This window comes from Citrus sinensis, chromosome 6 (genome assembly GCF_022201045.2).
Source record: "Citrus sinensis cultivar Valencia sweet orange chromosome 6, DVS_A1.0, whole genome shotgun sequence".
Taxonomy (NCBI): domain Eukaryota; kingdom Viridiplantae; phylum Streptophyta; class Magnoliopsida; order Sapindales; family Rutaceae; genus Citrus; species Citrus sinensis.
The window spans coordinates 23,908,723-23,929,897 of NC_068561.1; the positions used below are offsets into that span (position 1 = coordinate 23,908,723).

Below are 21,175 nucleotides of genomic sequence, written 5' to 3' on the forward strand. Positions count from 1 at the left end.
AATCTACTAGACTTGTGTTTGATATTCCGACTAAATTCGTTAAATGCCAACATTTTTTGTTATATTTCATGTAACTTTCACTTCCCATTCGATCGGTTCCTAAATTTCGTTACATTTTCTCTCTTATTAGTTTATGTGCTTCAGTTAATTATTCCTCTGTATTTGTGTTGAATATTCACATTAACTTATTAAGATTCCAATTATTTGGGATATGTACCAAATTTATTTTTTATATAATTTTATTTTTTGTTAGATAAGTTCCTGATTTTCGTTATACTTTCTCTCTTACGTGTTTATATATTTCAACTATTATTCCAATGGTTTTGCATTCAATATTTCAATTAATTTAGTAAGATTTCAGTTATTCAAGTTAAATACCCAAATTACCTTCTTTTGTTTGTTAAATCAGCTCCTAATTTTGGTTACATTCTTTCATTTATAGGTTCACATGTTTCAGCTTATTAGTTCACTAGATTTATGTTTGATATTCCTGCTAATTTGTTAAATACCAACATTTTGGGTTGAATTACAAGCAACTTTTACTTCTTATTGGATTAGTTACTGATTTTTGTTACACTTTCTCTCTTATCCGTTTATGCATTTCAACTAATTATTCCTCTTATTTTATGTTAAATATTTCTGTTAACTTGGTAAGATTCTAATTATTTGGGTTAAGTAACAAATTTATTTTGATTATGTAGGTCCCTAATTTTAGTTATATTTTCTCACAATTAGGCTTATGTATTCCAACTATTATTTCACTAATATTGGGTTCAATATTCTAATTAATTTGGTAAGACTGTAGTTTATTTGTGTTATGTATTAAAATTACTTTTTCAGTTAGATTAGTCCTTAATTTTGATTAAACTTTTTCATTTTTTAGTTCATATGTTTCGACTTGTTAGCCACCAGTTTTGCGTTTACGATTCCTAAAAAATTTGTTCAATACCAATATTTTGCCACTAGATAATGACAAATTTTTTTTATCCATTTATAATATCTTCCATAATTTATTACACCATTTTATTTATAACTTAAAATTTATTTAATATTTATTTATTGTTTTTAATTAAGCAATTTATTTTTTATTCATGATTTACTTAAAAAGTTATTAACTAATTTATTATTTGAATAATTTTATTTAATGAAATGATATATCTCATTTGAAATAACCTATATTTTAAATAATTCATAATTCTTTATTATAATTATGAAACTCAATAACTAATTGAATATATATATATATATTATTAATTTTATGTTTAATTAATTATAAATTTCTCGTTAAATATCTATAAATAGTTGATATTTAAATTCAAATATTAATGTAAATACTATTTAATTTCATGTATATTAATCCAATCCGGAACCATACTAAATATAAGTCAACATTATATATAATCTAATTTAACCTAATTCATTTTAATTTATTCCAATTCGATCTTACGTGCGAAACACAGCTTAAGGAATTAGATGATAAAGTTTTCCTGTTTTTCTTTTTTTAACATTTTTAAAACAATCAAACGACACCGTAGCGGTTATCAGTGCAAAATAGTGACACGTAACCACAGTTTTGGCGGTTCAGACTACAGAGCTCAACTTATGAAACTGCAGCCTCTCGTTCATCCACCTCAAATGGATTTATACAGTGAATTTAACTCCCAACACTTTTACACCGAAACAAATTTAGAGAGAAGAAAAGAGAAATTCGAAAGCTAAAAAGCAATGCAAACGTTAACTTTAACGAGAGCAACAAATTTGTTTTCGCAGCATCAAGATGATCGTTACTTAGGCTTATCCAATCACTGCCTTTGCTTTCTCTCCGTTCATCCTGCTTCTCCGCCTCCGCTTCTCGCCTCGAAACGACACCGTTTGAAACTCGCCTTCGTCGCCAAAGCCGCAGATTCGACACAACCTTCCTCGGCTACTACCTCTGCCGACAAGACGCTTGTTCCCGATGACGAATTCACTCTCGCTAAGGTTCGGTTCAAACAGCGGCCATTAGAACTGAACTTTTCTGAGAACTTATAACATGGCGTTCTTAAACGTTGCAGGTTTCATTTGGTGTTATTGGGCTAGGTCTTGGAATTTCACTCTTGTCGTAAGTCCGTTAACCTTCGATGACACCGTTTGCTCTGGCGTCTTATTTCGATTATGCACTGATTAGTGTTGAACTTATAGGTACGGTTTTGGGGCTTACTTCAGTATTTTCCCCGGATCTGAATGGTCAGCGTTAATGCTTACATATGGCTTCCCTCTCGCCGTAATTGGAATGGCACTTAAGGTAAAAGTTTGTAGCATGTAAATTGTCAACATTTTTTTTTTTATTCAGATGCTTAATCTCTTTTTTTTTTTTTCCGATGCTTGCTTGGTACTGCTGTAAAGCATTTATAGGCCTTTTTTTTTAATACAATTATAGCTTATTAATTGGAAGTTGTAAGCTATTAGTGTTGTATTTTATTTCCTTTTATCAAATTATAATCCTTTCAAGTGTTTTGCAGTATGCAGAACTGAAACCAGTCCCATGCTTGACTTATTCAGATGCTCAAAGTTTAAGGGAAACATGCGCCACTCCAATCCTTAAACAGGTACGTCTGATCCTTTCCCCCTTTTAAGTCCTTCGTGACAGGACTATTTAATCACAAAATGGAATTTGTTAGTGTTATATAATATAATACAGGCAATCTCTATTGTATGTATCTTCATGCTTACAATGATTTACATTCTATAGCAATTATATGATGGTCTGGTTGTTTTATTTTTTATAAGAAATTCAAATATGTATTAATGAAGAAGATTTAAAACACATGGAGTACCAGCTGTCCACTAAGAAAAATCTGGAAGAACTTGAATTATTCTAGTGGAATTTCAAGATTTTAATATAAGAACTAGAATTTGTGAAAAAAATGAAGCATGACCATTTGATTTCTTGCCATGATTTCAACATCACATATATTCACTCAGGATTCATGTTCATTGTGCTGACTGAGGCCCTATTTGGTATTAAGGTTGGACAGTTGTAGCTTAAAGTTACAGTATTAAAGTGTTTGATAAAAACTAGTTGCCGCGGTTTGGAAGTTAACTTGATTTAATCCACCACTTGTATAATAAAAAATCTATAATATCTTTATTACTTTTGTTAAAATTATTATTTAAAAGTCATATTTAGTACCCATAATTAACTTTTATTTCATAGTTGTAGTTTTTTTTTTTTTTCCATAACAGCTTAAAAGTTAGAGCACCTTAATTTCAAACATGGCTTAAAGCTTTCAGAGGCTTTGTATCTTGACATGTGAGATGCATATTTTCCTCTCATGCATATCATCATAATAAATGTAATGTATGAGTTCACTTTTCAATAGCTTTGATTAGGTCAGGAATGATGTTATAAGATTTCGTTATGGGGATGAGCAGCATCTGGATGAGGCATTGAAAAGGATTTTCCAATATGGCTTGGTATTATTCTATTTCCTTGATTTCTTATTTCATCAAACAATTTACGCTATTTGAGAGAATTCTGAAGCATAAAACCTTTCTGTTTGTCTTTTATGACAAACTGAGAATTTACTGCAATAATCAACTAGCTGACACCACAGATTTGTTGCAGTGGCTTAAGTTTCCTCGATGAAACTTTCTCTCTGTCATGCCCATTTCCTAAAGAAACCATTTTCATTATCATTAAACGTGGGAATGCCAATCCTGTCAGTATTTGATGAAGCCTTTGATATGCATTTCAAACAAAAAATGAAGAATGAGAAAATATATTTGAAACTATTTTCCACTTTCTCTGTTTCTCATGTGGAAATTTATTCCTCTGAAATTAGTTGATCTAAATTGGATGCTCTGGATATGAGAGGATCAAGTTTCTTTGAGCAAGAATGACCAAGTCTTTTGGTGTTTGAAATTGACTGCCATGTATCTATAGAAGTAGTGAGATAGTCAGGATTGTACCTCAGTTCAAGGATTTAACATAAGAAAATGAATGATGATCTAATTCAGACTCTTTTTGAAAATGAATGCTTCATTTATTGAGAATTGCTGTAATTTTGGGTGTCACATCTTATTATGAGGAATAGCTCTATTAATATCAATACTTTCTGCCAATAGCTTGGTCCATGTTGGTTATGGGTACAAAGTAGAAACTTCATGGATTTCATGTTTTGAGAACAAGTGTACAGTGCAAAAGGAGGGACACGGGTTTAATTAATGTGTAGAATTGTGTACCAACTGCTACATCTCTTACACATTTCATGTCAATTTTCGCTGGTTGTCCTCATGCTCTGATGATGCTACTCAAGAACCAGCCTCCTTAATACTTGATCAGTATTTCTCTTTATGGTGCATTCAAAATTCAAGTATCATCTTTCTCCCTTTTTGTTTTCTTGAAACAAGTGTTCTAATGTCAGTTCTTAATGCTTTGCATTCCAGGGTGGAGGAATTCCACGGAGGAGTGCACCTGTACTACAAATGATTCGTGAAGAAGTATGTTTATCTAACTTTAGATTCAAACATGAATGTTTTGGTTGTCTTAGCTCACCGAAAACTTCATAAATAACTGAACATTGTAATCATCATTATCTAGATTTCTGTTAGTTCCAGGAATGGATACTCAAGTAAATTTCAATGTCTTTTCTTTCTTCATATTGCACAAAAGAGTGGACAAATCTTCCCATATAACTAATGAGCCTTAGATTGCTCGAGGTTCCCAAACTTTGACATTCAACTCCTGCTACTGCTTCTTTTTTCTTCCCCGGGCACTTAGCATCGTACAAATGTCTGTATAAGAAATATGCTGAGCTTCACTTGAGGTCATTTGAACAGAGGCCTTAAGTTTCATGTTACTGTACCTAAATTACGGCAACCTGATTTCGTTACCATTTGTTAGGTCACCGAAGATGGTAAATACTGTCTGGTCTTGGTGTTTGAGGCAAAAGCACTGAAGTTGTCAGATTTTGAGAAAAGACAGGTAAAGTGTGGCACAGTTATTTGATTTAAGATTGGATTTCCCTCCCTTTCTTTTTCCCTTTATCAATTCTTGCTATACTTGAGGTTCTACAGAAATGCTGAGCATTCTTGCACCTTGTTATTTTGTTTCTGTTTTTTCAATTTATGACAATGACAAAAGATGGATGCTAATTTTGATGTCCCAATCTTCTTTATCAGGCAAAATTTACTTCATTCTTTGGGCCAGGGATCACAGCTGAAGTTGGTGAGTTTTACACTTAAATCTCAATGATTTCGTTTAAAACAGATCTTGTAGGCATAAAGCATGAAATATTTTGTAACTTGCTTATAAACCAAAAACTTATTGGGATCGTGCTGACCAACACTTGGCTACAGGGAAGGGAGAGAGTGAGAATCTATACGAAGTTCGACTTATATCCAACACCAGCCCCAATGTATCATCTTCATGAAAAGTGTGTGTGATTTCATCTAATTCTGCCAGTGTATTGGCTTTCTTTCGTTACTTACATTTGATCCCCTCGTGAAATTTTGTACATGGCTAGATTCAATGTATAAAATGTTTTCATGTTTAATGTAAAAATTTTGAAATGATCGTATAAAGAATGATAGAAAAATATAAATGAGATCAAGAGGCTGATGTGAAAACTAGAGCAAGTGAATTGGTTAACTCCATAAACGCCGAAATTTTTTGTCAGGATCATGTGAAATGTTAACAATTTACCCTGAAATTGTTGGTCCAAAATGGTGAGATAATCAAATTCTTGGATTGTATCTGAATTTGCGATGAGGAGGCTAAGTTGAAACACTTGCGTTTATCCGAACCGCGTTAAAAGATTTGAAGCTTTTTGGGTTCATGCTTCAGCTTCACTATCCGATATCAGAATAATATGCCTGAATATCACGTGGGCTTGATGAATTTGAGAACAAGAGTTGGCCAAAATCTTTAAATAAATTAATAAGATATGGAGTCAGCAGTAAATACAAAAAGTTTCATTACAGGGTAGTTTTTAGTGTGGATTTTTGTAACTATTATAGCAGGAAACCATTGCCGTGGAATAAAGACTCTCACAACTACGAACTAAAAAAATTAAGAGTAAAAAGTATCTTTTACAGCTTATTTCTTGGTGAACAGTTATGAGAAATAATTAGTCGTGTACCCATCAATATATCGTAAGCGGCTACAAAAACACTCTTGACAATTTAGCAGCCGAAATTCTAAAACAAAACGAGAGATGATAAATTTGGCAAGGCTAAGCATCACAGTGTCGAGATTTAAGTTCAATGCGAAGCAGCTCAATGTATTGAATGAAATAATCAGTTTGTAAAATAGCTTTTATTATAATTTGTGCACATATGACAGGTACGATATAAAAAGATGAGTCGCGTAAAAGAAATAATCTATTCTCGTAAAACTTTAGAGATTAAACGAAGCCACGTATTTCTGGCACTCAGAAGGAATCCTCTCATTGTCAGTTGACACCTACATTGCATTCACATCAGACAAAACTGACGGCCACGATGAGCCCCGAGCTTGGGACCCATCTGGCTGCGTCCATTGTGAGCGAAGAGTGAGGGGGCCCCTCATTATCCCTCATTTCCCTGGTGGATGATGATAATCACATGACGCAGCACATGCACATTCGCACAGCATGTTGAGTCACAGCCACACAAACTTAACCCACGAAATTTTCCACCATTCCATGCTACGCTATCCACCAAACACACCCAGTTTGAAAACAACCGTACAGTGTTATCTATCTAACAGATCAACTTGTAAAGCCCCAAGACCCGAGAAAGGCAATGATCATATGGGGCTTGTCCGTATCGAGACCACCACGTGTCAAGATCATGGCGGCGTCAAAGGAGGGAATCGGTTTTGATCTGAATGCAGTGCAATTTCAGTGATGTATTGAAGGTAACATTCGTTCAATCAGTGCCATTGCCAAAGCTGTTTTCACTTGTAGGGGGCCACTATTCCTCTCTCCTCGGTCGTCATTTGACTTAGCGTTCATTTTTAGAGCCAAAAAGGTCTAAATTTGACCTTGATCACAATTATTTGAAAGGATCGGCCCCTCTTAAATAGTGTTTTTACACATTTTCAACAAACAACCTAATTATCTTTAATTTGTCCAGTTCTTAAATATCCAATTTTTAATCTAAAAATGCCACGTTTATCGTGGGTAGATTTACTATTACTGTTTTAATACTACGGCCTAGACAATGATATTAATAATTAAGAAATTATTGGAAACAACATGAAAGAGTGCCGAAAATGGCATTCTCCCTATTTGGCATTTTTGAGTATTTTATTTTTACGGTATCCAAGATTATGAAAATGCTTAGGTTATAGAAAAAGGTTTCATTGAAGATATAGTTTAAAAGAATCCAAATTCCAACTATTCTAGTAAACATTATCAGGCCCTTTTTTTTTTTTTTTTCCCACGATAAAGTTACATTACAAATATGCTTTGATCAACCGTGTCCGTGCAATGATGAGCGCATTCTGAAACATCAACTCTGAAAATTCAAAATCATACGAACCTCAATGAGTAGTACTTATTAGAAAGATTATTTTAAATTAACCAGTTAAAATAGGTTCCTAGAAGATTAGCATGCCGTGTTAATTAAAAAGAGTCTTTAATAATGAAAAACAATAATCAACTACTAGGAAAAGTGCTTTTGGTGTAGCTGTAAGTAAATAATTAATTAATTATAGAAATAATTAATATTGTTTACTCAAAACGCCTCAGCTTATCAACCTCTGTCTCTTGCCCCTCGATGGGATCTAATTTAGTATTGCGTCGATATAAATATTCCAAAGCTTTGGTACACAAATTAATCCTAATAATTGTTCTGGGAAAAATATGAGCAAATGGTGATCACCGGCCCAATCACTTCCAATTGAAGACAAAAGAGCAGTCGTCGTAAATCGTATATCTTTTTTATGTTATAAATATTCATCTCTACACAGCATTTAATTTTCTTTTTCCGATGATGTCCATGAATTTAATGCAACTAAACTTGAAACTTTGGTTATTCAAAAGCATACCTGAAAAATGTGGAACGAACCCTGAAACTTGCATCAACTGTATGAAATATGATTGCATCCGCAGTTGGAGAGTTCTTAGTTATTTATTTATTTTTGTCTTTTTTTGGTCTATGCATAGCATAGGGAATGCTTTTCTCTTTTACGAAAAATTATATATGTCCAACTTTGGTGGTGGAGTAGGTAACATTTTGTTTTCTTCACAAATAGATTGTCCAAGTAGGTAACATTTCGTTTTCTTCACAAATACATTATTCATGTTTTAACGCCCATATATATGTTATTTATTTTTAGTTTTTTTTTTTTTTATCAATTACTGTATTGTATAACAGTTAGCTTTATGCCAGAGATGATCCAACCTAGCTGGACCCATTTCCTGGAACAAATAGAACCGAAAATACTTTAGTCTAACTTTTTCATGCATGCATGATTTTCTGACATGGCAATAATTGATTTTAAGTCGCATCAAATCCTAAAGAAAAAGAAGCTCAAACTTAAAACCCCTCATATATTGTGAAATTCAGTTTCATTTCATTATTATTCAAAAGGCCATGGCCTCTGTCATGGAACAAACTCCTTATAGTTCAAGAAGACACGATCTTCATCATGAAGCTGCAGCTTCTGATAGCAGCAGGTTCAATTTGAGAGAATGGGCTCTTAAAGCTCGAATGATCAGTCGTGAAAACACCAACTCCAGGAGATTTTCTGCTTCAAACATCAGAAGCTTTAGAGAAGACACAAGGTCTTTTAGATCAAACATCACCATTTCTAGCACTGCCTCTTCTCCTGGCTACCCTTTGTTGCGAGGTAACCAAGAGCCAAACCTTTTTCTTCCATGCAACACTTCTCTTTTACTTTTTCTTTTTCACTATTTCTTTTAATTGGCTCTCACACATTTCATTTGCAGAAGAAATTGACCCATCAACTTACTCATTCACCACTGCTCTCAAAGGTAAGTTGTTATTATCATTATTATTGTTTTGACACCGAGTATTACACTTTTTATCCTTCTTTTTATTTATTTATTTATTTTTTAGATGTATAATTTGATAAGTGAGTGCAAGATTACGTGACCATGATGATGTAAATTAGTCACTGAAAGGGTCTGTAATTTATTTTTTCATTTTTATTTGGTGGGCGCAGCATTGCAAGCAAGGAATGTGTATAATAGCTGGGAGTGCTTATCACCAGATGGGTTTGCTTTGAACTCAAAGTGGAATGAAGCTGAGAAGTACATATGCAATCCTCTTTCAGGAGAGTTTCCAATGGAGTGTTTGTCCGCTAAAACACTTAGCGCCAGATCCTTTCGGAATTTAACAAACACTCTCACTATGTCTGCCCCTCTTGTTTATAACTCTGACAATCATTCGCGAAATATGATCCAAACCAAGCCTTCACAAAAGCACTGTGATGCAACTCATTTTCCAATTTCAGGTACTAAAGTTCATTTTTGTATTTTGCTTAATTAATTATTCTTCATGTATTAGTATTAGGATCTTCTCTTGATTTGACCTCTCTGAACTTTAGAATTATAACGTATCATTATCTTATAACTACCAATTACCACCTTGTATTTTGCTCGGCAGAGGATCCTGTTCCAATTTTTAATGCATTTAAAGAGCTAGGTGGTTTGAGTCGGTTTATTTAATTTAGATGCAGAAATTTCATGTGTTACAGAGAAGAAAATGGAGGGCATGAGTAGTACTAGAGATGTGGGGACCCAAAGCACACCATATAATCTTAGTTCTGCTAGCAGTCCCAGCCCTGCTTCAACTCCTTCGATCGCCGAGGGATCACTGAAGCGATGTGAAGCAGCTGAAGGAGAAGACTCACCAAATTCTAATGCAAAGCTAAAACCTGAGCAAGAGGTATGTATTATATATTCTTGAGAACTTATTATTTAAGGAAATTTTATTCTTTATTTTTTTTTTCCTTAGGGCAATGACACATCAATACTCTATTGCTTTCTTTTTGCACCAAGCATAACCACCATTGTGCTTGTGCTCATGAATCTTTCTACTTCCAGCATGTGTATAGATGTACTGCATAGGCACAACTGTGTTGATTTTTTAATTAATAATTCTGCTTCTAAAGACAGTGACTATCAAAGAAATCCTGATCTATTGATTTTAGAGACAGTACATGTTGAGTCCTTCCAAAGTGGGGAACTGAGAATAGATGGATATGAAATCTGGCCCCTAGATCCACAGTGCCCACAACTTATCTACGAGTATCATGCTATTTTAAAAATCTTCAAAAAAGAAAAAAGAAAAAAGAAAAGAATTTGTATGTTTTTCAAACACAAATAATTGAAATGTTGCCCTAAGTTTGATGGGCACAGACATGTGTCCCAATTGTACAAATAATCCAAAAAGTAGCCTAACTTGTTCTTCTCCAAGTGGCCTGCTTTCCAGCAAATCTAGTTACATTTGTCCGCGCTTTTGCAAAGCAATTTTTTTTCTTTTTTCTTTTTTCTTTTTTCGAAGGCGACTTACCAAAGAATTTTTTTCAGAGTCCTAAGAGAACAGCTAGAAACTACAAAATCCATATGCCTAAGATTTCTTGCGGTTATTTCTCTTCTCTTTGTTTTATATGAGCCACTAAAGATGCTTAACTGCAAAAATGTTCAAAAATGAACCTTTGCTTTTGCTTTTAACCCTACTTTATTACTCCATGGTTCTTTGGTTTAACTCAATGAAAATGCCCAATCACTGCCGTATTTCAACACCTTCCCAAAAATAGCAACTATATATTTCAGGCCTCTTCTGCGTCACAACATTATGTTACCATGCAATATGATTTTGCTGGATCATTTGGACTTGCCATTCACATCACTGCCGCCCCATTGGCCACTGATACTTAATTATTGTTGTTGTTTTTGTGCCTGCCGTTGACTGTTGAGACTTGAGTGGGAGAATATAATGTAACACATAGTACACAATTGTTTTAGAGAAGAAAAAAAAAAAAGGTTGCTGGTGGGATCGTCAGGTACTTACAGGATGTACACTACTTTGGTGAAACCAAAGTATTGTAGTATTGTAATTTGAAACGTCACACTTGTAACTTCTGTGATATGACCGTCAATATTACCATGAAATAGTCGTTTTCTACGACGGTAATTAGTAGATAATCTAGTGTGGCCCCTATTTTAGAGATTAAAGTTTTGTAGGGAGAGTACTGATCTTTCCATAGGATGGATGTAATCTATGTTGTGTAATTAATTATTTTAGAGAAAAAAAGCTTTCTTAATAGAGTCTAGTATTTGTTTACTAGTACTAAAATATAAAGAAGGGAACTATCGAATAGTTAGATAGTAAATCACTTACTTCAAGTGACCTAGTCTGCATTACCTGAGTGGCTGAGTTTGATTATTCTTCAAATATTTAAAGGTGGTTCCTCTTCAATCGAGTCCAGATATCTAGACTGCCTCATGACAATATTAATGGGATAAGGATCCCCTCGTGATCTAGCTCTCGTGAGTTTTTAAAGAATTTGTGTCATGTGTTTTTAAGTGATAGAGTATGGGTAGTATTTAACTTTTTTATTTTTTTTATTTATTAACTACCGATCACCCACGTGTATTTTTACTTAAGAATAGATCGGATCATGACGGAATCTTAATCCACATTAATCTAGGAAGTTTTAAACATTTTGACAGATTTATGATCATAAATGTCCGTAAACATAAAATGTAGTATTAAAAAAATATTGATGTTATGTTTTTTTAGTTAAAATACTTAGTTGTGTTCTAATTGATGTGTTACTAATAAAAATTTATTACTTGAATTAAAAAGAACAAGGATTAGTAATTATTTATCACTTAAATCAATTATATAGTAACACATCATTTACTACATTAATTGAAATATAAACTAACTATCATTTACTACATTAATCAAAATATAAATTAAGTATAGCATTATTCTTAAAAAAATTGGTAAAAGCAATGTACAAGAAACACATGAAACCTGTACTGAAAATGACCCGTTTTTGCTCACCTTTCATTAAAGTTGAGGTTTGTGGCGTTCTTGAAAATGACCCTTCATTCAAGACGACTTAAAATGAGTGCTGATAAAGTTTTTTAAAAAATATTAATAAATTTACATATGTTTTTTTAGTGGTTACACTCTAAGATACATTAGAATTTGGGACACAATCTAAAAAATTTATTAAAACATCCAAATTAATGCTCTCAATATTATTGAGAGACATTAGCTCACCATTCGGCAACAATCTAAAAAAAAATGATATTTGAAAAAAGACACAGAAAATAGCGACAACAAAAATTTCATTTTCTTATGAGTTATGGGATTTCATTTTAACGATTTATGCAGTTTTCTTATTACAGCATTATCAGTAAAATGTAGATATCTTGCTCTTCTATATCTTTCGGAATAAAATATACATCAGTTTTAACTTTGTGGCGTTAACATTAACCCCCTTAATCACAATGGGTGAAAAAAGCACCCCACTAAGCATGCTTGAATATCAAAATTTGCGGGCATAATTGCAGCAACGAAATTCTTTTTAGGCAAAATTTCAATATCGCCCTAATGTAGGTCATATTGATTGATGATATTGATGTCATTGTTGGTTATTGAGTTGCAGGTTGAAATGAAAGAAACAAGAGAGAAAGAAGAAACAAAAAAGGATGATAGCAAAGAAGATCAGAAAAAGAAAGGCTGCACGTACAACAGTTGCAGCAGCAGCAGCAGCTGGAGCAGGCAAGCTGGGTGCTTGTCATGGATGAGAAAAAGGCAGAGAGACAAACGCAAGCCAAGAAAGAAGCATAATTTTTTCCCTCGTCTTAAAGGGTGCTAATTGCTAGAAACCAAAATTAAGTTGAAAATGGTGAAGAATATTGGAAGCCAATATCATGATTTTTTTCCCCTTATTTAGCTTATCTGTACGTGTGAGGGAAATTGAGAGCAATCGTGATTCCTGATGTCGCAGAGATTAAAGATTATCTCAAATCTATGGTAGTTGTTTTTTTCTGGTTTTTTCCTCTTTTGTTACTTTTTGCCTTGGGCTCAAGATTTGCAATGATTCTCTAGGGCCAGTCTCTCTTTTTTCTCCCTCTTTCTTGCGCACAAATATTTCCGGGGAAAATCATTATCTTAACAGATGGGTTGGTGGTAGGTTAGCAAAATTTCCCGAATTCTGTTCGGGATTTGTGTTTTTGGCTCATTCCGGAAGGGATTTGAGATAAAATTTCAATCTGATTTATTATTCAGATCGGGATTTGGGACGTTTGAAAATCCCGAATGAGATTTCGAATGTCTCAAAATCTAAGTTTCAATAAACGTATAACAAATTTGTTTAATAAATTACATAAATATGACATGCCGATCCACATGTATGACAAGTTGTTTTAATTATATTTAACGCGTTGGATCATAAGTGTATGATATACCGATTATATGCATGTAACATTATTTGTGACAATTTATGGCATATGATAAAAGAACTCGTGTTGTTCGAGATAATTTGAAATCCCAGTCAAGATTCAGGATCTTGATCGGGACAAGATTGAAACATTTTTTTGGTCCTAATTTATTGTTCAGGACCGGATAACAATCAACAGATCCAGACCCGACTGTCCCATGTCCCGTTGCCAACCGTAGGTGGTGGTGGTGGTGGTGATATGGAAGAAAGAGAAAATGAAAAATTCTCGAGGAACTGTCTAGAACTCACTCACACATACATCAAATGCACTTCGCAAAGATGTTTGCAAATTTTTGTTGTCGCAACTTTTATTAGGAAGTTGGTTGCTTCGGTAAAGATGATGCTCTTGAGAGTTGTTTGAGTTCTGAAAAGGAAACCACATTTCTTAGAACCTGATATCCATCAAGCATCATCCCCATTTGCGGGATGAAAAGATAGACATCCTTTAGCAATCCGTATTCCCTTTCAATCTCATTTCAAACAGACATGCAAACACAGTCAATTCACAATTTTCCTGAACAGGAAACTATGGAAAAACAAGGACATGACTTAAAGAGTTAGAGCTTTGACCTGAAAAGTTAGTGTTTACTTGGCTTTTGCTGGGAAAAATGAACCGAGGAAAGGGAATAGGGTGGGTTCCAGCCGCCACTTTTTGAATATTCCGGATTTCCAAATCCTATACATCAGATAAATAGTTTCCATTTTTTTTCTCCTAAATATTAAAGACAGAATTATAGCATCATCTCAAAGTGTTATCTGTAAGGAAATGGCAGTTTGATCAGATTAATTATGTTTTATTTATACAGACATCGCAGGAGCAAGGTAAGTCACAAGTAACCCCATTTAAAAGGATAAACAGAAGTTTAAAAAGTACAACAAACCTCGACAGCTCTATAGAAACTGCCAACGTAACAGCAATTGAAACTTGTATCAGTGGTATAGTTCACTGATTGATGGCCTTCAAATTATAATGCATGCTCTCAGAAGCCAAAGAAACTGATGAACCAACAGCCGACAAGTTTGTGCATCTTTGTTGAATTTGTATTGCAGCTCATGATAACAAGCCTTGCAGCAGCAGTGGCTGAGTTGTTTCAAAACTCAGTTCTCAGGAATCCCAACTCCATCTTCATCCCTCAGTCAACTGGTCCCATGAGTCTGTCTAAAATATGAAATTAGAATTTCAGTTTCCAATAACTTGACATGATTCAAATGAAACTGTAAAACAAGTGAATTGGAAGTCAAAACTAAAAAATTCCCCCCGCAAAAATATGCTAAAAAATTATGCATCCCCTAGTATTTCATCATTATGCTAGATGGAATTTGCCAGATATATGCCGCGTGGTCAACTACACAAGCAACAAATCATGTTCTCTTTAGCTGTGGCAAACAGAGTAGAAATGTCTCATGGGTAAAATGGCAATGCAAGGGCAGGTAAAAAGTTTATTCCAACTAAGGAATTTAATGAATGAACATACCTCCAAGAGCTCATTGTTCTCTCAAAGCCTTGTGCACTATTAAATGGATGAGAAACTGTTGCTCACAACTTCAGAAACTTAATGACAAATGAGACCATGGTAGTCAGAGAGAACACATGACAGCCAACTGAAAATCAGGCTATAATGAGTAATATCCTGTACACTATTAAATTAAGAAAAATAATCAAAATGTAACCAAAAATGAAGCTCATAAATACTCACCACCAAAAACAGGAGCTTTTATCCAGGATCCTCCCAAACAGCGTACAAACATCTGTTATAGTATCAAACAAATTATTGTATCAACAAATTGATATATCTGTTACAGCATACAAATACGAAATAAAAAGCTCACCATTAAGCAAAAGATAAATCAAGCAACTTCAGGAATTTGCATATGCATACAGATTTCCTGCTTAACAAAGACAAACATTATCAAGGGTATTTTGGTAGGACAAAGCAGCTTCTAGGAGACGGATAAAAGCTACCCTTCAAAGTCTAAAGTAGAGATAATAATAATAATAAGCAATAAATTTAATTGAAGTTTGAACAATATTGCATCAATAACAAATTATACATTTTAACTCCAGTTTCCTTACTCTGATTTGTTTAGTAGAGTGATGGGGGCAAACAGAAGGATTTTGAAAGAACTAGCCAAATATTACCTTGTCCGAGAATCAGAAGTCCATTAGCGGCCAGAGGTACAAGATCTTGAATCTTTTCACCAACAAAAATAGCTTCAATAACTAGCAGGTGTACAAAAATAATTCAGACCATTGCAAAAAATAAAAAGAAAAGGAATAACAAAATAACAAGCAACTAGAATGCAAATTAGAAGCTAAAGGTTTTTCCTCCTAGAAAAGAAAAAGTTATTTAAAAATTATCTTCCAAAGAGGAAACAATAGTAGCAAAAGGATTCTCTCAAAAACCACTTCCCAAATTACAGAACTTTGTAGGTGTAAAATAACAAATATGCTTCACAACAAAGGAACCTCATAAAGTAACCAAGAGAATTGACAGGTTCATGTCTATAATTCAAAAAGTTTTAACCAGCAAGGCATGGAAATATAGAAACCTGAGCATTGCGTTAGGTTTTCCTCACTTTCATTTCTACCATTTTCATTATCAGCAGCATCCATGTCAGATGCAACCATCACGTTCACAGAATGGTATCCATCAGTAATCCATATGGTTTGTGTACCTGAAAGAAATTCCAACCGTTCTTTAGTTGCTAAAAGATAGTTAAATGAAGACCATAAACTTCCATCTTTCCAACTTAAGCGAACACTTTAAAACATAGAAATCAAATAATACAACAAGATCATTATCAACTCTCATGATTCGCGCATAAATAATGATATTGTTCATTTTGGGCCCAGCTCGCACGATTTTACTTCAAGAGCATATATATAGCACATGGACTCTCTCTACTAGGACATGTGGTACTAACACATTCCATCTTAGAGTCATTCCAACAATGTTTCAAGGGTTACAATCTACTCTCTCACGAGCCACATCCACTTTTAAGGATCTTTCTAGACTATGAACTTTGAAATGAGTCCACCCTTGTTGCCTTTTTCTATGACACTCCCCCAAAAAGAAAAATATTGTCAAATTTATACTAGCCCCTACAAGTTTTTGAATCACCCAAAATCCCTTGTGACCATTTGAAAGGGACTCCTTTATGTGGGAGTCATTTGACCCCTCTATGGCTCGAGAGTCATAAATCTTGAACATTGCAACGATGACTATGTAAATTTCAATCCAACAAATAATTTCATTACTCTCTACTCTTTTTTCTCCTTCAAAGACATTAATGAACCTAGCGCATCAACAAGGATCCCTGCACCTCACTCAACATGTGAATAGTAATGTTGCAGTTCTCTCTCCGATGAACCATTCAATGCAATCAGAAAGCCAATAATAGAACAACCATAAAACTTAAAAGATGAAAGAATTTACAGCAGCATACGTAGAGAAATATCTGGATGAACAGCCAACTTTTGGACATTCATAACATGAGGCAACTGCCTTATGTGACCAATTATATTGGATCCAGCAACAGGACTAGAAAGGTGCAACATATGTAAATTTCCAGAAGAATCCAAGATCAGAAATTTCTTCAGGGAGACTGCCTGGATGGAAATTGCCTTCAAAGACATCAATGGCATTTTTGTAGACTTTAAGCCTTCAACCTCCTTCATCCTAAATGCCAAAAAACATGCACCTCCTTCATCAGAGTCTTGCTTGTATTTAACAGACCTCTGCTTTACTGCGGAAGAAAGAAAAAAGGGCAGAATCAGCTTTACAAGACATTGGTAATCAAGATGTCTTCAAGTCTCAGATTGCAAACAAACACTATGGAAGCAACAACTGTAAAGTTATACAGATATGGGTAAATCAGATTGTGCACAATTTCGCTGAATTATTTTCCTATAAATAACAAGGACATTGTAAATCAGTCAGCAACCCAGCAACAGGATAGAAAAAAACAACTCAAGAGACAGCTCCCTATCAAAGATATGGTTCTTATAATTAGTAGTTTACCATCAAGAGGTATCCTTATGATTTAAACCAAAGGACAGCACCTCGCTTAATATGAGTAGCACCCATTTCCTGGTACAACAAAAAATACCTAGAAACAAATTGTCAGAACAAATTACAAATAAGATACAAAATCTTGGAGAGAATCCATGGATATTGAAGTTAGTTAATGAAGTTGCAATAAACCACATATTAAGACAATTTTACCACAAGATACAGAGATATTGAAGCATAGAGAAATCCATGGGCTACGATCAGTGACCAAGGTTTTTATTAATTCAAAAAGACATTACCAGGGCTAAGTTGGATACAAAATGGGCCAAGCACACAAATCCATTGACATATTTACATAACAGGTATGAAAATGGCGTCAAATTCATACAAGACCACATCATTGATCAAAGTACATTAGCATATTTCTTCCTGACATGGCTAATCAACCTAATGAACCTATGAAATAGTACATGGGGACATAGAAACTAATCCAAAGAAGTTCACCGATACTAACTTAGAACAAAAACGGCTGTCCAGTTCACAAAAAATCTCAAAGCACAGTATAGGAAGGACATTTTTGTTTAGCACTCCATCCAGTTACACTGGATACACCCAATACTTCTGCAAAGCAGAGGTGTATGGTCAACACCAAGTATTCTGATGAGCAAGATGCATTTATGATTGGACTTAAGCAGATCCTCTATATCCCTAGAATTGTTCATTATTTGACTTCCATAGGTTATTTCATCCCCATTCTCAAAAGTTCACAGCAATAGGATCAGAATTCAATACTGGGATCATCACTCACATAGGTAAAGAAAATTCCTAACCAAATGATTGAATTCGGATTGCAGAAACCCTAAATTAAACTATTAGCCATCTCACTATCTAATGAAGCTGTTGAAACTTACGCCACACTGCACATAAACCTCGTTATCAGCTCTCCCTTGCTCCTAATCCTTGCCAAGGATTTTGAATCCTTTTAACTTCCCTTCTACCTCACTAATAATGCTACATATTTCCTAGCATGCAGAATTGGAATTGTGCAATGTGCATTATACAATACCATGTAGAATTGTGTCTAAACCAAAACTAAAAAGGAATGCAATTTGTTATCCCACTCTTTCCAATGGGAACCTTCATAAACAAAATTAAACTAAACATAGATGACTAAACTGAACAAACATTCGAATTCCTGGGAAGTAAAGTCACAATATTAAGGTTTTAGGCTACAAATGGAATTTACCCAACACAAACTAAATAGGTTTCAATCAATCTATATTCGGATATTTATGTAAAGAAAAGAAAACCACACTAAAAATAACTTTAAAAAATAAAACTCAGAAACTTACCAGAAACACTATGTTTATCAATCTTCTCATCCAAATAACCATTGCAAGCAATCCTTTCCGTTGGCCCATCAAAACCATAATCCCCAATAATCCCATTCGGCAAACTCGAATTCTTAATTTTCTTTACCTTTCCTTTAACCAAACTTCTCAAATTCAAAACTCTAACCCCATTGTCCTCTCCCAAAATCATGAATCCAAAAGACAAACTCAATGACCAAACCGGTTTACAACACTCAATCACAGCACACCTCATCAAATTTACTCTCACCCCATCATCGCCATCACCATCCATCAACATCACACCAAAAACCCAAATTTTAGAGCTTGATAACGAGTGCATTGCAAAGAAATTAACCGACCCAACAAGCTTCAATCCAACCCCATGAGTAATATCCAACAAAACCCCCAACTTCTCGTCAAAAGAAACACCCTTTTGCTTACAAAAGACCTGAGCTTTCCCATAAAAATTGTTTCTTTTCAAAACATACAATCTTAAAACAAGCTTAGGCTCACTTCTATGAGGACCCACAGCAATAAAAGCCACCCTAGGGCTAGGGTTAGGGTTAGGGGTATGATTTAAGAGCAAAAAGGTAAATGAATATGAAGGTGAAGGGATTAAAACTTGAGGGGTTGAAGGGAGAGATGAAAGGGTAAAAAGGGAAATTGAAGAATAAAGAGAGATAGAAGAATCAGAACGCATAAGGGCTAAAGAAAGAGAATTTGGTTCGTATAAGGCCGAGGTTATTTGGGGTGGTGATGAAGGAAGAGAAGGATTAGGGAGACTGAGTTTTGAGGCTCGCGAAATAACAACCATTAGAAACAGAAAGTCAGAAACAGAAGCAGCAGTTGAGTTTTGTTTTTGTTTTTGCTGTTGTAAGAATTTGAACAATCATTCAGTTAGGATTTTGAGAGAAGAATGGAGAAAGATTTTGAGCTTTGATAGTGTTTGGTCTTTTCGTTTTCGTTTTTGTTTTTGTTTTTGTTTTTGTTTTTATTTTTATTTTTATTTTTTGGGGTTAGTAGCGGTTGGATTATATTAAATTTAATGATGTGATCCAAGAATTAATATTTATTATTGCAAAGTTGTTTTCAAGTCTAATCTTGAAAGTCAATCATCATCAATTCAGGATTTTGGCAATATTTCGGTTTTTTTTTTTTTTACTTTTTTGAAGAAAAGAGTTCTATTATTGTGTTTTTACAAGTTGCATAAAAATACTCCTTGAAAAAAAAATAAAAATTAAGGGTTGGAGTTGGATCACGATATCTTATTTGAATTATAGAAGAAAAATATTATCTATCTTTTCTTTTGTAATAAGTTTAGACATCAACTACTAGTTTCTAGGATTATATATTTTAAAATTGTTTTTGAAGATTTATGTTTATCTAAAAAAAAATTCATGATTAAAATGCGCAGCAAAAAATAATTCAAAGCACTTATAATGCGTTCGTGTTTTAAAACTTCTGTTCTGTTACAAATAAATTTGACGATTCGGAAATAACCGAAGACTTAAAATAAATGGAAAAGCACTTGTCAAAACAAAAACAAAGTGGCCATTTTAGAATTACAAAAGCTCATCATAATCGAAATCGAGGCTCGTCTGTGTTGCCACTGTGGGGATCACACACAAATCATGCCCCTATGCGGGACAATACTTCAGCTTTCCTACAATTTCGAACACAATGGGAGTTAAATCCCAAACAATATTTCAACAATTTTATTTATGAAAAAAGTCGTTCTCAATTAAAGTAGAAAAAGATTTGTCAAATCTTAATGCTGTATTTATTAGTGAGATCGGGCAATTAGAAATCGAAAGGGAATTAATTGATAATATTTACTCGTTAAAATAAAAATTAGAATGAGAAGGAAAAATGTAACATCCACATATGTTTTGGATAATGGAATGAAAAATATATTCTCATAAGTCGAAAATAAAATTTATTCCTTAAACTTCCTATTTTATCATACTCAAATTTCATAATTTCATTTTTGTCCTCAATAAGAATATTATTACATTGTTGTTATTGTTATTATCCTTATTCTTGCAAGTGTTGTTGTTGTTAATAATAATAGTAGTAGTAATTTTAAAAATTTTAAGAATAATCATTATTAATATTATTATGCACTCGCGAATACTATTTATGCATGTTGGTTGTATGAATGTTACGTACGATATGTCATCTTTTCTCTAATCCCATGAATTACATGTTTTAATTAAATGGTAGATGCCAGGACATCCAGAACCTATGTAACGGCTAAAATATTTTTATTTATTATTTTTTATTATTATTATTATTACCACCACCACCACTATTGTAATAGATGATGATGATGATGATGATGATGATAATAATAA

The 21,175-nt window shown here is 33.8% G+C and overlaps 3 protein-coding genes across 14 annotated transcripts; 2 read left to right on the top strand and 1 right to left on the bottom strand.

Moving 5' to 3' along the window:
* The first annotated feature begins 1,628 nt into the window (after window positions 1-1,628).
* Window positions 1,629-5,613, top strand: LOC102620177 (uncharacterized). 4 transcript variants are annotated; one of them, XM_006482219.4, is made up of 9 exons: window positions 1,632-1,980; window positions 2,055-2,101; window positions 2,182-2,284; window positions 2,502-2,588; window positions 3,373-3,456; window positions 4,429-4,482; window positions 4,886-4,966; window positions 5,164-5,209; window positions 5,341-5,613. In XM_006482219.4, the coding sequence occupies exons 1-9, from the start codon at window positions 1,726-1,728 to the stop codon at window positions 5,412-5,414; spliced, it is 831 nt and encodes a 276-aa protein (XP_006482282.1). In that variant the 5' UTR covers window positions 1,632-1,725; the 3' UTR covers window positions 5,415-5,613. The 4 variants fall into 4 exon arrangements, with proteins under 4 accessions (XP_006482285.1, XP_006482283.1, XP_006482284.1 ...); XM_006482220.4 differs by lacking the exon at window positions 4,886-4,966 and having other exon boundaries at window positions 1,630-1,980; XM_006482221.4 differs by lacking the exon at window positions 3,373-3,456 and having other exon boundaries at window positions 1,631-1,980.
* Window positions 5,614-8,372: 2,759 nt separating this feature from the next.
* On the top strand, window positions 8,373-13,010 carry LOC102621023 (hypothetical protein). Of its 3 annotated transcripts, none has more exons than XM_006482223.4 (5): window positions 8,373-8,818; window positions 8,919-8,963; window positions 9,155-9,445; window positions 9,665-9,879; window positions 12,620-13,010. In XM_006482223.4, the coding sequence occupies exons 1-5, from the start codon at window positions 8,563-8,565 to the stop codon at window positions 12,830-12,832; spliced, it is 1,020 nt and encodes a 339-aa protein (XP_006482286.1). In that variant the 5' UTR covers window positions 8,373-8,562; the 3' UTR covers window positions 12,833-13,010. The 3 variants fall into 3 exon arrangements, with proteins under 3 accessions (XP_006482286.1, XP_006482287.1, XP_006482288.1); XM_006482224.4 differs by having other exon boundaries at window positions 9,671-9,879; XM_006482225.4 differs by having other exon boundaries at window positions 8,380-8,818; window positions 9,689-9,879.
* A 1,219-nt stretch (window positions 13,011-14,229) lies between these two features.
* On the bottom strand, window positions 14,230-19,823 carry LOC102621692 (hypothetical protein). Of its 7 annotated transcripts, none has more exons than XM_015531498.3 (8): window positions 18,822-19,823; window positions 16,904-17,203; window positions 16,007-16,132; window positions 15,597-15,677; window positions 15,287-15,343; window positions 15,154-15,205; window positions 14,932-15,008; window positions 14,230-14,615 (listed from the first exon to the last, which is right to left on the bottom strand). In XM_015531498.3, exons 1-5 carry the CDS (start codon window positions 19,633-19,635, stop codon window positions 15,315-15,317), a joined length of 1,350 nt encoding a protein of 449 aa, XP_015386984.1. In that variant the 5' UTR covers window positions 19,636-19,823; the 3' UTR covers window positions 14,230-14,615; window positions 14,932-15,008; window positions 15,154-15,205; window positions 15,287-15,314. The 7 variants fall into 7 exon arrangements, with proteins under 7 accessions (XP_015386984.1, XP_006482290.1, XP_024955807.1 ...); XM_006482227.4 differs by having other exon boundaries at window positions 14,932-15,058; XM_025100039.2 differs by having other exon boundaries at window positions 14,230-14,611; window positions 15,287-15,677.
* Between the last annotated feature and the right edge of the window lie 1,352 nt (window positions 19,824-21,175).

Excerpts from the sequence above, each read along its gene's own strand:
- LOC102620177 (XM_006482219.4), top strand. The coding sequence starts at position 1,726 with ATGCAAACGTTAACTTTAACGAGAGCAACAAATTTGTTTTCGCAGCAT. Across the intron at positions 2,589-3,372 it reads CCACTCCAATCCTTAAACAG|GTCAGGAATGATGTTATAAG; the intron begins GTACGTCTGATC and ends AGCTTTGATTAG. Across the intron at positions 3,457-4,428 it reads GGATTTTCCAATATGGCTTG|GGTGGAGGAATTCCACGGAG; the intron begins GTATTATTCTAT and ends TTTGCATTCCAG.
- LOC102621023 (XM_006482223.4), top strand. The coding sequence starts at position 8,563 with ATGGCCTCTGTCATGGAACAAACTCCTTATAGTTCAAGAAGACACGAT. Across the intron at positions 8,819-8,918 it reads TGGCTACCCTTTGTTGCGAG|AAGAAATTGACCCATCAACT; the intron begins GTAACCAAGAGC and ends TTTCATTTGCAG. Across the intron at positions 9,880-12,619 it reads AGCTAAAACCTGAGCAAGAG|GTTGAAATGAAAGAAACAAG; the intron begins GTATGTATTATA and ends ATTGAGTTGCAG.
- LOC102621692 (XM_025100039.2), bottom strand. The coding sequence starts at position 19,635 with ATGGTTGTTATTTCGCGAGCCTCAAAACTCAGTCTCCCTAATCCTTCT. Across the intron at positions 16,133-16,903 it reads TCATCCAGATATTTCTCTAC|GTACACAAACCATATGGATT; the intron begins GTATGCTGCTGT and ends AATTTCTTTCAG. Across the intron at positions 15,678-16,006 it reads AAACCTAACGCAATGCTCAG|TTATTGAAGCTATTTTTGTT; the intron begins GTTTCTATATTT and ends TACACCTGCTAG.